This window comes from Anguilla rostrata, chromosome 3 (assembly GCF_018555375.3).
Source record: "Anguilla rostrata isolate EN2019 chromosome 3, ASM1855537v3, whole genome shotgun sequence".
Lineage (NCBI taxonomy): Eukaryota > Metazoa > Chordata > Actinopteri > Anguilliformes > Anguillidae > Anguilla > Anguilla rostrata.
This window is the reverse complement of record NC_057935.1, coordinates 9859249-9873177: the sequence shown is the minus strand read 5'-3', so window position 1 is coordinate 9873177 and position 13929 is coordinate 9859249. Positions and strand designations below refer to the sequence as shown.

The following is a 13929-nucleotide window of genomic DNA, read 5'->3' as shown; positions in this document are numbered from 1 at the left end:
TAGATGTCCGCTGTAATTCTACTCATGATATAATCGGCACAGGGGTATCGTGGGAGTGAAACGATTCTCATTGGATAAGCACATAGAAAATTTACATTGATCTGGTGGAAGTCTTACAGTATCCTGCCTCAGACACATAGTGGGTTGTGGGTGTTGGCTGGAGCATGGTGGTTTTGCCACTGAGGCATTTCCAAGTGATTTCATGCTTTTACCCATCATCTGTAAGAAATTAAGTGACACAGATAAGATAAGATAAATGACACCCCATTCAGTCCAGACTGCTGGAAGAGAGGCTTTAATGGGAGCTCTGATAAAGGATCTCCCAGCAGGCACCGGGGCGTGGAAATGTCATGGCCTCGTCCTCGTCCTGTGGTCTCTGCGGCCGCAGGAAGTGGGAAGTCCTGATAAGCGGCCTCTGGAGGGATGTCATAACGAGGAGGAAATGAGGCGTTGGCTTCCTCCCACAGGTCCCCTCTGTGACACGCTCTTACGGTCCGGCCAGCTGATCCGCGACCCGGCGACCGCGCAGATGAGAGAATCCCGTCCTGCTGTCTGTCCGCGTGCCAATCTAGCCGTCTCTCCCCAACACCTTTATTTTGTACCCCCCTTATTCACCCCCCCCCCCCCCAGCTGTGCTGCTCTGTTCGGACCCGGGTTTAATTGTCTTCAAAGACCCGGAGACCAAAGGAAGCGTTTTGCTTTTGTTTTTACAGCAGCTCATATAAGCCAGGAAGCTGCTGCTGAGCTGGGCGGCCGTTAACCCTTTGTGCGCCAATTTGAGAACTCGGGGGTTAATGGAGGGCAGATTTTAATAGGACGGAGCACTAGGCTGAAAACCCCCCCCACCCCCGCCCGTCTGAAAGGCGCTCGGCTCCCCCCCCCCAGCCCAGCGCTCCCCGCTGGCCTCAGTGGTAATTAGGTTGCTCAAAATTGAGAGCGGCTGCTGTTTCTCCCTTTTCTCTTTCCGCCTGGATACAAATTGTGTGCATTGTTACACACGCTCACGCCTTTGAAGGTGAATGCGTTACAGATGGGCTTTCTCTCTGGGATGTGACTCAGTGCGTGCATGTTTGTGTGCGTGTGGCTGTATACCTGTGTGTGGCTGTGTGTGTGTGGCTGTGTGGGTGTATGTATACGTGTGTGTGTGTGTGTGTGTGTGTGTGTGTGTGTGTGGTTGTGTGGGTGTATGTATACCTGTGTGTGTGCGTGAGTGTGTGGTCGTGTGGGTGTATGTATACCTGTGTGTATGTGTGTGTGTCAGTGTGTGGTTGTGTGGGTGTATGTATGCCTGTGTGTGTGCGTGAGTGTGTGGTCGTGTGGGTGTATGTATACCTGTGTGTGTGTGTGTGTGTGAGTGTGTGGTTGTGTGGGTGTATGTATACCTGTGTGTGTGGCTGTGTGTGTGTTTGCTCATTCCCAAGGCTGAGAGTGTTGTACTCTCACAAAGGACACACCTGTCACGGTGTCTTTCAGAGCGGGCTGGATAAACAGCTGCTCTGTGGAGCTGTGCTTTAGCCCCTAGGTAACCCCGCCCTGCCAGGTCCGCCCGCCCGCGCTCTGTTCATAACACACGTCAGCAGCTGCTGATGAAAACATCACGAGCCCTGACACTGAGCAGAGCCGGCTCACTGTGGCCCGGAGCCGAGGGCTGCCTGCCTGCAGGCCGGAACTCAAACCCTAAGCACTGCTTCAGGACCATCAAAGCCTACCCAAATCCTAACCTGAACCATTCGGGAGAAAATTGCTAGACTGACCTCAGATCAGCGCTTAGGCGGAACTTCCGCTTGCACAGTAATAAAAGCCGTTTCTCAGCTCCTCCTCTGTATCAGAAAATGGCCGCCGTGGCCGCTGACATAAGAGGAGAAGGTTCCCGCCTCCTGGTGCTGAGCGCTGCTGAGCTCCCTCCTCTCTCTCCCTTTGCCCCCCCCCCCCCCACAGGGCTGCCCCCCCACCCGAGGCTGCCGTAGGAACGGGACCGTGGCCCAACCCCCCCACCGAAGCTGAGCAGCTCCAGGCGCTGATGGCCGCAGCTAACGGTAAGGAAATGTCTGTGCCTATCTCTCTCCTCCGCCATCTTTGTTTCTCTCTGTCTCTCTCCTTTCTATTTCAGTCTCTCCCGTCCTCCTTTTGCTCTTTTCTTCTACCGCTCCCTTCATCTCTCATTCTCTGTCTCTTATCTCTGTGTTCCACCTTCACTTTGATCCTTTGTCTGTCCTTCACTCTCTCCATCTCTCTAACTCCACCCCTCCTCCCTGTCTTAAGTCTTTGCACACAGACTCAGGCCCAGAGAGGAGAGAGGGAAGGAGGGAGAGACGTAGGGGGACAGAGAGAGAGAGAGATTCCTGTTCTTTTAAGAGTGTGTGCTGGTGCAGCTGACAGCAGTAGGGCTAATAACATCAATGCAGTTCTGTTCCCATAAAAAGAGATGGAGTATTTTACTGCGGCGTTCGGAGTGGGGAAGAGCAGGGTGGAGGGGGGCATGGTGGGGGGGGGGGAGGCCAGATGTACAGAGAGGAAGAGAGAGAGAGAGCAGGGTGGGGGGGGGCAGGGCAGATGCACAGAGAGAGGAAAAGAGGGAGAGAGAGCGGGGTGGGGGGGGCAGGGCAGATGCACAGACAGAGGAAGAGAGGGGCTTGATTTTGGGAAAGGAGCCCGCGCTCCTCCCCACCGCGGGCTGAGAGACGGGCGCGGGACAGGGGGCGCTTTGTCTCCGCGCGGCGCAGCTGCGGTCCGACGCTCTGCCGTTAAAATCGCGGTCTCCCCCGGCGATCAGAGCGGCCCTGCTCTCCCGCCAGGTGCCTGCGTGCGAGAGATCAGAGACCTGCTCTCTCCCTGTAACCCCCCCGCTGTGGAGACACGGCCTCCCACAGCCTCCCCACAGCCCCACACAGCCCCCACAGCTCCCTACAGCTCCCCACAGCCCCCACAGCTCCCCACAGCTCCCCACAGCCCCCCACAGCCTCCCACAGCTCCCCACAGCCCCCACAGCCTCCCACAGCCTCCCCACAGATCCCCACAGATCCCCACAGCCTCCCACAGCCTCCCCACAGCTCTCCACAGCTCCCCACATCCCCCCACAGCTCTCCACAGCCTCCCACGCCCCCCCCCCCCCCCCCCCCCGGTCTGATGCCACACTTCCACTCACACACCTCAGCTGCAGGTCAGACAGGCCTGAGGCCAGCCAGGCAACTGCATGGCAAACTCAGTCAGGCTGACAGTATTCAGCCAACCCTGCTCTGTAGAATGTTCTAGACTTCTTCAGCACTTTCTCCTCGCTAGCTAGCGCCCTTGTTTTCTCATGGAATAATTCGCACTGAATCGACCCCCCTTGTCTGTAAGTCAGATCTGCATGCAGTCAGAATAATAATGTGCTACCATCTGCCTGCTTTGGTCTCTCAGAAACAGCGAGGACAAATCGACAAGCTTCAGGGATTCTTCCTGTATGGAATGGTGGCATGTCTTAATGCCAGTGGCAGGTCCCATTCTTACCAGTGGTCCTGCTCGTTTATACACAGATGAAGATAGCGTAGGTAGGGGTAGCTGAACCAGGGTAGTTCAGCTCTAAAGTGTTCCTCGTAGCTGCTTGTGCTGAGCGGTGGTCCAGCAGGCACACAGAGCCCTTGTGCCGCGTCTCGTTAGGATGGCGGACGTGCAGGCGGGGCGAGTTAGCGGAAACGGGCTCCAGATTAAGGGCCGGGCCGCTCTACGGTCACGGCGGAGCGAAACGCTTCTGCCCATTGTCTGCACAATGGCTGAATTAGGAGCGGACAATGGGGGGAATTATGGGAGCCGCGGGACAAATTCTGTTACTGCGGTCGCCGGCCTGACGCGCGCCTCGCGGTGGGGCTAGCGCTCGGAGGTCCGGGGGCCTCAAACTCATTTAGGTGCACGGAGGCTTGTCCCCTAAAACACGCTGGGAGGCACCCTCGTTGGCATGCGCGCGCACACACACACTCGCACAGCGCACACACACACTCGCGCAGCGCACACACACACTCGCACAGCGCACACACACACTCGCGCAGCGCACACACACACTCGCACAGCGCGCACACACACTCGCGCAGCGCGCACACACACTAGCACAGCGCACACACACACTCGCACAGCGCACACACACACTAGCACAGCGCACACACACACTCGCACAGCGCACACACACACTCGCACAGCGCACATGCGGGGAGCGATAATGAGTTGTCAGCCGGCCATAGCGGATTTGGCACGGAGTTCTCGTCCCCTCTGCCGTGTCTGTTCTTCCCCGCTTCCCAAACCCGACCAGTCGCCCGTAGCTTCATTAACCCCTCTCTCTCTTTCTCTCTCACTCTTTCTCTCTCTCTCACTCTTTCTCTCTCTCTCTCTCTCTCTTTCTTTCTCTCTTTCTCTCTCTCTCTCTGTTCTGGGGGGCGATTGTTGCAGAAATGAAAGGGACATTGTGCAATGCCTCTCCACATTTTCGCCACAGTAAGGCTTACTCACTGAGTGAGGCTTAGTCAGTGTGGCCAGCTCATCGCCTCATGGCTGGCCTCTGAAGCCCCGCCCATTCATTCATGCTGGTCCCTGAGTCAGAGCACGCTTGAGTGGGCATTTCTGCTTAAATGAAGGTTAAATGCTGCACCTAAAGATAAATGATCCAGGGCTGATGTGGTTTCCTAGCTACATTTTAACCCAGGCATGTGTGTTACTTCCACTGCCCTCCCCCTCCCCCTCTCTGCTGGTTCATTTAGTGCAGAAACCGTACTGAGTTGTTTGTGGTGGAAAGGAGAATGAATCATGTTTGAGTCGCTACTCTGAGCATGCTCAGTCCAGGCCGTAGAAAACAAACAGAAGGTACCAACGAGAGGACCTGCAATCCTCACAAGCTTTTAATGCAGTTACAGCTATCGGCAGAGCTAATCTCTGGGAGCTGTTAAAGTTGAGGCAGTGTTTCAGAGCAGTCAAATGTATATGTGTTATATAGCGTATCGATTCTCACGTGTTTCCCTCTCTCGTTTCCCCTCTGTCCCTCACTCTCCCGCTCTTCCTCTCTCTCCTCTTCTCCCTCTCTCAGAGGTGAGTGAGGCGACCGCCACCCTCGGACCGGGAACCATGGGACTGAGCACCCGCTACAGCCCCCAGTTCACCCTGCAGCACGTGCCCGACTACCGCCAGAACGTCTACATCCCCGGCAGCACCGCCACCCTGACGGCCAACCAGCAGCAGCAGCAGCAGCAGCAGCAGCAGCCCCCCCAGCCCGCCCTCCCCCAGCCCCCCCCACAGGCCGAGGCCCCCAAGGCTGCCCAGACGCCCGCCAGCAAGAAGAAGTCCGCCAAGAAGGACAAGAAGTAAACGAGCAGCCGGCCTGGATACCCGACCACGCCCCCCTGACAACCACGCCGCCGCCCCCGTCACACCTCCTCTTCTAAGAATGCTACGCTTTCTCTTTCGTTTGCTTTTAAGTCTGAACGTTGCAAAGTGATGACGTGGTGAGCATACGTGTCTTTTTTAAAAAAAATTTTCTTGGGTTTTAAGCTTGTTTTTCCTCTAACATATTTTCAAAAACCTGTGTTAGTAGTGTGGATATATCTTGCTGTCTGAATATAACACAAACTTGGTTAGCTTTTCGGTATTGATCCTTAATTTTTCTGTAGGGGATAAGGGGGGGTTGTTAATGATGAAATATTTGATGTCTTTGAATCCGGATGGATTCTTCAGAGGTGAAGTTCTAAAGATGTAACTGAACAGTGATTTTAAGGGCAGGGCTCTGCCCTTTAACATAGTATTAGAATGGCTATTAATCATTTTACTTAATACGTGTGTCATGTTGACTTTTTGTTTCTTCAAAATGCAAAATAGGCACTTCTAGTGGTGACAAGAATGACACTAGTTTTGAGTTAAGTTTCTTAGAACAGCTTTGATAATCTTTGCAGTAGTTCTTAGATACAGGCAGGTAATTTTTGCATGAGCCGTCCATGAACTAGACGTAAGACCGCAGAAGTGAAACTATGCATCGCATTCGGAGAACGCCTCCAGTCTTCTCCAAAACAAATGGAAATGCGTTTGTAGCATTAACTTTTAGACGTAGCAAAAAAAATTGGACTAATCGAGTTCTGCATTTTTAATGGAAAAAAATCATATGACTTTTTTTTTTTTCCTGCTTGTATGACCAGCTCGAACTCAAGGTGCTCAGAGTAAATTCGCCAACGGCAACGAGGCCAAGATATTAAGTCCAATGTTTGTGCAGCGTTGTTCCACTGTAACGAGCTGGGAATTCCATGGTACGGTTTCGGGAATTTTGTTCCGGGTACCATGGAATTCCCAGACTCCCCGGTGGCACAGTGCTGTGTGGGTCCGTCCACTGGCACATCTCTGCAGTGGGCGGGGCCTGTGAGTACACCCGGGTGGGCACGCCTCTCCACAGAGGCAGCGTGGGAGTCCAGCGTTCTCCGCGATCGCTTGCTGCATGCGCCCCTGCCGACCCCGCCCCCATTTCTCACCCGCTTAGAGAGTCCAATCCTGAGAATGCACTGTTTCCTCACCTCGCCCCACCCCACCCTCCCCTCCCCGTCCAACAAGCCTGCACTGCATGAGCCGGCAGCTTCCTGAGTGTAGCCCCGCCCCTGAAGACACGGAGGGAGGGGTCAGGGGTCAGGGCGGGAGGTTGTGAAGAGGGGCCTGGGCACTGACTCACAGATTCTTCCTGAATGTACAGGATGTGGTCAGTCCAGAGCTCAAGAGCTTCAGCTCGCATTAATGAAGAGCTTCAGGGTTGTAGATGGGACAGGCACCACATCAGACCTGGGTTCGATCGCAATCGAGTCATAGCATAGCTTCTAATCCAAAATATGGCCACATTAATTGTAATTAAACTGTATCTTGGTATTTGCATTACTGATTATAGAGCTGTAGTTGAAACGTAGGTAGCAGTTCGTTTAACTCATTGATTGCTGGATGTTAGTTGAAATGCATTTTGTTACTTAAGTAAATGATTAATTTGCTGGATTTCCATTGAAATGTAGTTACTTATGTAACTGATTGATTGATGGATTGTAGTTGAACCCAGGTCAGAAGGTCCATTGATGCTGGATCAGAACAAATGCGCTGCTGGTAACATAGACCTGTGGGTCTTAACTATGAGCCAGGGTTACGATGGTGATAAGGGTTTAGTTACTTTCGGAATTCTCCGGAAACCTCTTGTCAGTGGTGTGGTCTCTCTTGCTTGCTCAGCCTGTCCTAGGAGTTGCAGCAGACATACAGTCTGTCCCTTCGCTGGTGAAGTCAGGGACAGTGAGACTGTGTGATGGTGGAACATCCCTTCCCCAGGAGTCTAGGACAGGCAGGCTTTGAGCTTCTCAGGCTTCAAATATACAGATCGATGACTTACAGCTCCACTCCTACCATCATCCTAGTACATTAGAGCTGGATATTTCGGTCTCAGATGAAGGTCACGCAGGGAGGTGAACCCACGAACTGGCAAGGCTTAGACCAATATTGAACCAGGGTAAGAGAGCCAAGGAAGAGGGAAAAAAAATTCTTCACAATAAATGAAGGCAGTTTCTTAATCTGCACTGACCCAAAAGCCCCTCCCGTCCAGTCCACTTCTGTATTACCACTCTGTCCAAATGTAAATAAGACCCCGTCATGTATAAGAACCAGCTGTCTGTACGGACCATGTTTGAAACGAGATTCAAAATTAAAGCTACTTTCTTGTGGCTTACTACTGGAATGTGTTGCATATTTTTCAGAAAAAAAGAAAACAAAGCAAAAAAAAAAGAGATGTTCTTCAAAGTAAGTGTAGTCATGTAGTATGTAAGCACCAAGATGGCTGACTATTCCTGAGTGTAAATAAAAGATAACTTTAAAAAGATAAACACAAACGTAGAGTAGGAACTTGTGAACTGTGTTTTTTCTGTTTTGTCACTCTGTGCTTAAAAGTAAAGGCAAAAAATAATAATAATACAGAAGTTTCTATCCATCTACCTTTTTTATGTGTTTGTGATTTCTCTTTCGTGCCTGTGCTGCTGGAATGCTGTCATATAAATCAGTATATCTGTGTCTGCTCATGAATTACACTTCTATATTCTGCTGTAATATCTTTCTTATAAAATAGATCAGTGCTCCTGTGTTACACTATTATTTTATATGCTAATATTTATATTGCTGTTATATTTTCTCTTGTACACTGACATTTCAAATAAAAAGTTCTTCTGAAATCATGAATACGCCTGTTGCCTGTCTTTGGCATGTTTTACCAGTTTCTTTTCTAAAGGTTAAACATCCATGACCAGGAACTTTGTTCTGGTGAATTATGCTCTTCAGAGCAACTTCCATAGGGGTCCTCAGTCTTATCCAGAAAGGGATTTTCATGCCAACCAATCAGCCACTATGTCTTTGCTAAGGACACTGATTAGTAGAATCAGGTGTGTAACTGCTTAGTTGGGACAAGAGCCCACACCGAAACCTTTCTGGATAAGATTGAGTAGCCTTACATTAGCTCATACCCAAAGAGTTTAGGCCAGGGCTGCCCAACCCTGTTCGTCGAGAGATGCTATCCTGTAGGTTTTTATTTCAATCCCAATTTGTCCCACCTGAACATACTAAATAGCAGCTCGGTGAGCTCTCTAACTGCTAAATGAGGTGTGCTTTGTTACAGAGTGAAAACCTACAGGATGGTAGATCTCTGGGAACTGAGTTGTGCAGCCCTGGTTTAGGGAAGGAGGAGCTGATGCCAGCCAATAGGATCACAGCCGATAGCAGCTGATAGTAGCTATTACAGCGCAATTTACTTAAAAGCAGTAAATGCATAAACCTTCAACATAAAGTTGTGTGAAAGTAGGGCCACAAGGGAATTTCTGATCAATTACAAAATAGTTACAATGATGAAATGTAATTTACCGTTTGTAAACTGATACAAAAATGAAAAACTTCTGTTGGAAAATTTCCAGGAGCCAGTTAAAAATTCAACAAAATATGTGAGTCATATTTTGCTAATGGCAACAAAATACCCCATCGCCTCTCATTTTTTTCAATACCATTTTATTCTCCAACCCTTTTGAATTGTTTGTGTCACAAAACAAAATATAAGCTCATGACCTCAGATGGAAACCCTGAATCCGTAGCGCAGGATATTGCATCATTCCACAACCCTTGGAAGGAACTGGGCAGGGGCCAGCCAATCAGCATTGTAGGCAGAGCAGACTGAAACCTTGGTGATGATGAAACACTGTTCACAGGCTGAATGAAGTCTTTCACTGTGTAGGGCTTTGTCTCCCACATATGCACATTTGAATATTTAATTTGAATCCATAATATGTACTGCACACAAGAATATCTGTTGATATTTAGATAATAAGACCTTGTGTGTGTTAGCCACTGTGTGTGTTAGCAAAAACAAATAAATGCGTAAGAGCGGGGGCTAAATTTGTATGTGGGAGATAAGAGGGCACCAAGATATGGTGGCATAATAAACATGTGGCAGAGGTGGTGGTGGAGGTTATTTAACTGAACTTCTGAAGTAGCCAATATATACTCTAAGTGAATTTGCTAACTACTAGCCAGTGTTCACACAGGTTTGCTAATAACTTAGGATCTAAAATATAATTAAAATACTGGCTGCTTCCAATGGCTTCTTTCTCTGTATGATTAATTCATTGACTGTGCTCTGGGTATCTCCCACCTCTGCAGATGAATGGCTGGTTTTTGGTTTTGTTTTGTTTTTTTCATCCATTTCTTCCACCGGTTTGTGCACTGGCTAGAGGAGCAGACTGCCTGAAGCATGTGATAAATTGAATGGATTGTCATTGATATTTGTGAAGCTCAAAATATTATTAATAATAATAATAATTAAATTATTTACCAAAGGTGTAATGATGTTCCAGATTGTTCTTGCCAAGTTTAACCCCTAGCAGAATAATCTATTTTAGCCTGAGATTTTGTATCAAAATGACTTTACCATATTTTTGAGACTACCAATAATTGCAGCGTCAAGTAATGTCTTGCAAGCTGTTCAGGTTCTCTCTCAGGCAGACCTGCCTGCTGTGGTCTGTGCACGTTGATCAAACACAGGAACCCCAATGAGCTGCATTAAGCTCAGTCACTGCCTTGACTGAACCAATCAAAAGAATCACAGCAAAACACAATAATTGGTTCATATCAGTAAGCATGTGATAGCTTCACCCATTTAAGGTAACGTGAGGTCTTGTTCTCCCATCGGTGCTAAGCAAAGCACGTACATTCATTACATGCACAGTTCTGTCTTCGCACGTCACTCTCTCTAATAAGCTTTGCTTGAGAGCGCTGGCAACAATTGCTGGGCTCTTTCATGCTTTTTTATTTGTAGAACAAAAGCGACTGAAATCCCAGAGTTCCTGAGAGAAAAGAGGGGGAAACTGGAGCCAAATTCATTTTGTACAGAGAGGCGGCCTAGGAGAGCAGTGCAGAACATACACACACACACACACGCACACCCATACACACACACACACGCACACACACACACTCACTCGTACACACACACACAACACACACAATACCTTTAGCTCTCCACAGGCTATGTAAATAATCTGGGCTGTGTTGGAAGAGGAACCCACGGTGGTAAAGTCAATAACTCCCTGTGGGATGAGTTTCCAGCACCCTGGGAGTGGGATGTTCAGGGACCTCTCACCTCCTCTTTCAGCTTTCTATCCCCAGAAACCTCATTGGTCCTCTGGTTCTGCCTGGATCATCTGGCCCAGGCCCAAAAACATTCACTGTGACCAGAAGTGAACCCAATATTATACTTATTCCATGCTCAAACAGAAAAAAACCTATGGTGGCCAGAATTTAAATTTCTGTCAGTCTGACTACAATACAAATCCAGCATGACTAACCTCAGAATTAAAACAATTAAACAAAATACTGACCAAAAAATCCTGTAAAACTGATGTTGGAAAGCGCTGAGGTGTGGCAGGAGGGAGGGAGACCCTGGAAAGTTTGAAATGTCACAGACTTGCACATAACTCCATAAAATGCCCATATATTAAAATCAAAGACCTAGTTTGAGTTGAACAGCCTGAATATTTCTGAATGTTTTCTGGGGTACTGGGAAGATGAAGTTTATATAGGTTACAGCCTTCATATCCCAGCAGCACATTTGTAAAACATGACAACATTTTGCAGATTGAACATAGCATGGATGGCTGGATGGTATATTGATTTATTTTTATTGGAGATGAGACACTGTGTCTTTCAAACTGAAAATAAAGGTCACAATCCAGCACACTTACACTTTATGATCAACTGACATGTTGTGAAGGATGATAAAATGCTGGAATGAAATTGAAACTGCTGGATAATTAAAAGGAAGTAGTGCAGGCACATCTCTGCAATAAATATCCTCCCAGTCAAATTCAGTAACTGAGATGCTAACTGTAAAGTACTGACCAATGTCATACACCTTGAGGTTAGATCAAACTGAATATACTGATGATGGTTATTGCTCTTTCTCCTTCTCAAAATACACACGTTCATTTACATTTATGTTTTAATTTTATTTTTTATTTTTTAATGTGGCAGGAGAGTGAGGGAAAAAAAGCCTCCATTTTCCTGCTCAGGTCTCCGGCTCTGCTTGCCGTTGAACGTGCCCCTCCTGCCGTTGACACAAAATGGCCGCTGCCTCACTCTGCAGAGGGTGGCTGTGCTGCAGCGGTTGCCAAGGTGATGAGCGTCTCCAGGTTTTTGACTGGCCATAGGGTCAGTGCTCTCCATCATTTAACACAGAAACGCGAGAGACAAGAACAAATATCTACATTCATTTAAAACTCCGTCTCTTGCCCTGTTAAAGAACAGATCGTAAACCCATAAATTAGTGAAAGTAAACGTAGGAAATACAAGAGTCTTTTTGAACCAGGTCTTAAGGAGGGAGAAAATAAGAGAGAGAGTCAGTCAGTTAAAACCTTCAATGCTAATCCTGTTAAATGTTTCAGTTGCTCCAGTCAATATACTGTTAGCACAATTATTCTTCAAGTGCACACACACACACACACACAATGAACACACACATGCACGTAATATAGCAATTTCAAATCCATTTAATTTGAGGCCATGAAGACATTTAAAAGGAGGTGGTACACCGTGCAACCCCTGAGTAATTATTTTCTGAGAGAAATATGTTCCCAGCTGGGCTGTGGCAGAATTGGATCCTGACTCACATTTGGAAAAACAGGTTACATGTACGCACGGTCACGTTCCTCTAAAAATGCTGACGGGGTCAAAGTCTGTGAGCGTGTTTACGGTCTTTGACTTTCAAACAGCCTCTCTTTCCTCTGCTCAAATCCAAAGGAAATATTAAAAAAATCACAGACAAATGCTGCCAGTGCGTTTAGAAAAACCAGCGTACTAGAACAGAAGCAAAGATGGGGTGCACAACCTAATCTCACGGACGCAATCTTTCTTTCTCTCTCTCTCTCTGAGATGACAGGCAGCCACGTGCTCTCTAAACAGACTTCCTGTCTGTCCTAGCTCTCCAAATGGACTTCCTGTCTGTCTGTGAAACCTGCCCGTGGGCTCTGGATGCTCCAATCAGCCAACTTTCCTTGATGTGGCAGAGCCAGGAATCGGGCTTTTGTGAGAGAGACACATGTGAACCAGACCTCTGCGAACCCAGAACATGGGACACAGGGAGGGCTTTGTTTACCCATCTGACACATTTCAACTGAAGGCCACAGCACGTGACGCACTGCACTCTGGGAAGATCTGCCCGGAGCCACAAACCACCAAAGCCTCAGTGTGATTGGCCAGACCACCTCAATAGACGGGCAGTGCAGTGCAAAGAACAGAGATAAAATCAGAAAAAAGTAAGTAAAGAAAGAATGGATGAATTACAATACACAAAATGGACATATAAGGATGTACACATGATAATATTTCAGCCAATAGAACAATACAACAATTGCTTTAACAGCTGTCTTTGTGCAAAACTCGTTTATATTTCTCATATGCATTATAGATTTCATTACAGCAGATTTATCAATTTATCAAAGGGACCACAGTCAAATTGACTGCGGTAGCATTTCTATTGTTGTCTACATTTTAACTAGGCTACTGTAGCTACCTTGCAAATGGCACATTTCTGAATTGATATCAAAATGAGGCCAAGTTACAACAAACAATACTGGCCATCAGCTTACACAAATTTAACAAGCTCTATTCTAAAGCAATGTATTCCAAAGCAGCTCTATTCCAGTTTGAAATGTATCCATATTTATACACACACACACACAAATGTAGCACAAATGAAATTTCCACAAAGCTCATAAACTCATGGGATTGAAAAATATATATATTTTAAGTATTGCACAAGCAGAGAGTTTCAAAGTATGTAATAACAGAGCAAGATTCAGACCTACTTTCATAAATATGCTACTGCCACATGTTTGTGCTTCTAATAGCAACACTAAATGCTGCATTTGGCAGTGCGGGATCATCATTAAGTGCTAAGTGACTTCTCTTTGTCATCCCTCAGTGTATGACTGGGGGGGTGTAATATGAGAATTGTCTAACATGCAATCAAAGAAGGCTCTACTGGTCTACTGTTGAGGGATGACAGGTGAGAAAATGCTTTGGTAAAAAAATAGTGACCCTGATGATAACATACTGAAGCAGTATATATGGCCACGATACGGTTAAAGTGAATTATTTGGGAGGAATGTTACTTCCTGCCAGATATGTGGAAATGAGGCAACGTGAACTCTCATTGGCAGGCGCTTGAAACTGGGCAATGGTTTAGGAAAGACTTGGAAACAAAAATAAAAAGTTGGAGTCGATCTCCAAACAGATGTGCCGAGCCATAATCCACTGTGATTGGAGGGAAGGGGACAGCGGAGTGAGTCTTGCATGCATTTAAACAGATCCATATTTTTAAAAAAGAGACTGGAAAATATGTGGAAGATTTGTTTCTGGTGTTTTTGCTGC

At 47.4% G+C, this 13929-nt stretch overlaps 2 protein-coding genes across 51 annotated transcripts in view; both read left to right on the top strand.

Annotated features, from left to right (window-relative positions):
- The window catches only part of LOC135250069 (protocadherin gamma-A11-like), a 69944-nt gene extending 67985 nt beyond the window's left edge, over positions 1-1959 (top strand). The window contains exon 3 of the mRNA XM_064325961.1: positions 1939-1959. The gene's annotated coding sequence lies outside the window, so the exon portion shown is untranslated. The remainder of the gene's footprint in view (positions 1-1938) is intronic.
- Positions 1-8199, top strand: part of LOC135250064 (protocadherin gamma-C5-like) — a 232254-nt gene extending 224055 nt beyond the window's left edge. For all 50 annotated transcript variants that reach the window (XM_064325925.1, XM_064325952.1, XM_064325933.1 and 47 more), the window contains 2 exons: positions 1939-2036; positions 5051-8199. In XM_064325925.1, the coding sequence (XP_064181995.1) occupies positions 1939-2036; positions 5051-5328 (376 nt within the window). In that variant the 3' untranslated portion in view covers positions 5329-8199. The remainder of the gene's footprint in view (positions 1-1938; positions 2037-5050) is intronic.
- The last annotated feature ends 5730 nt before the right edge of the window (positions 8200-13929 follow it).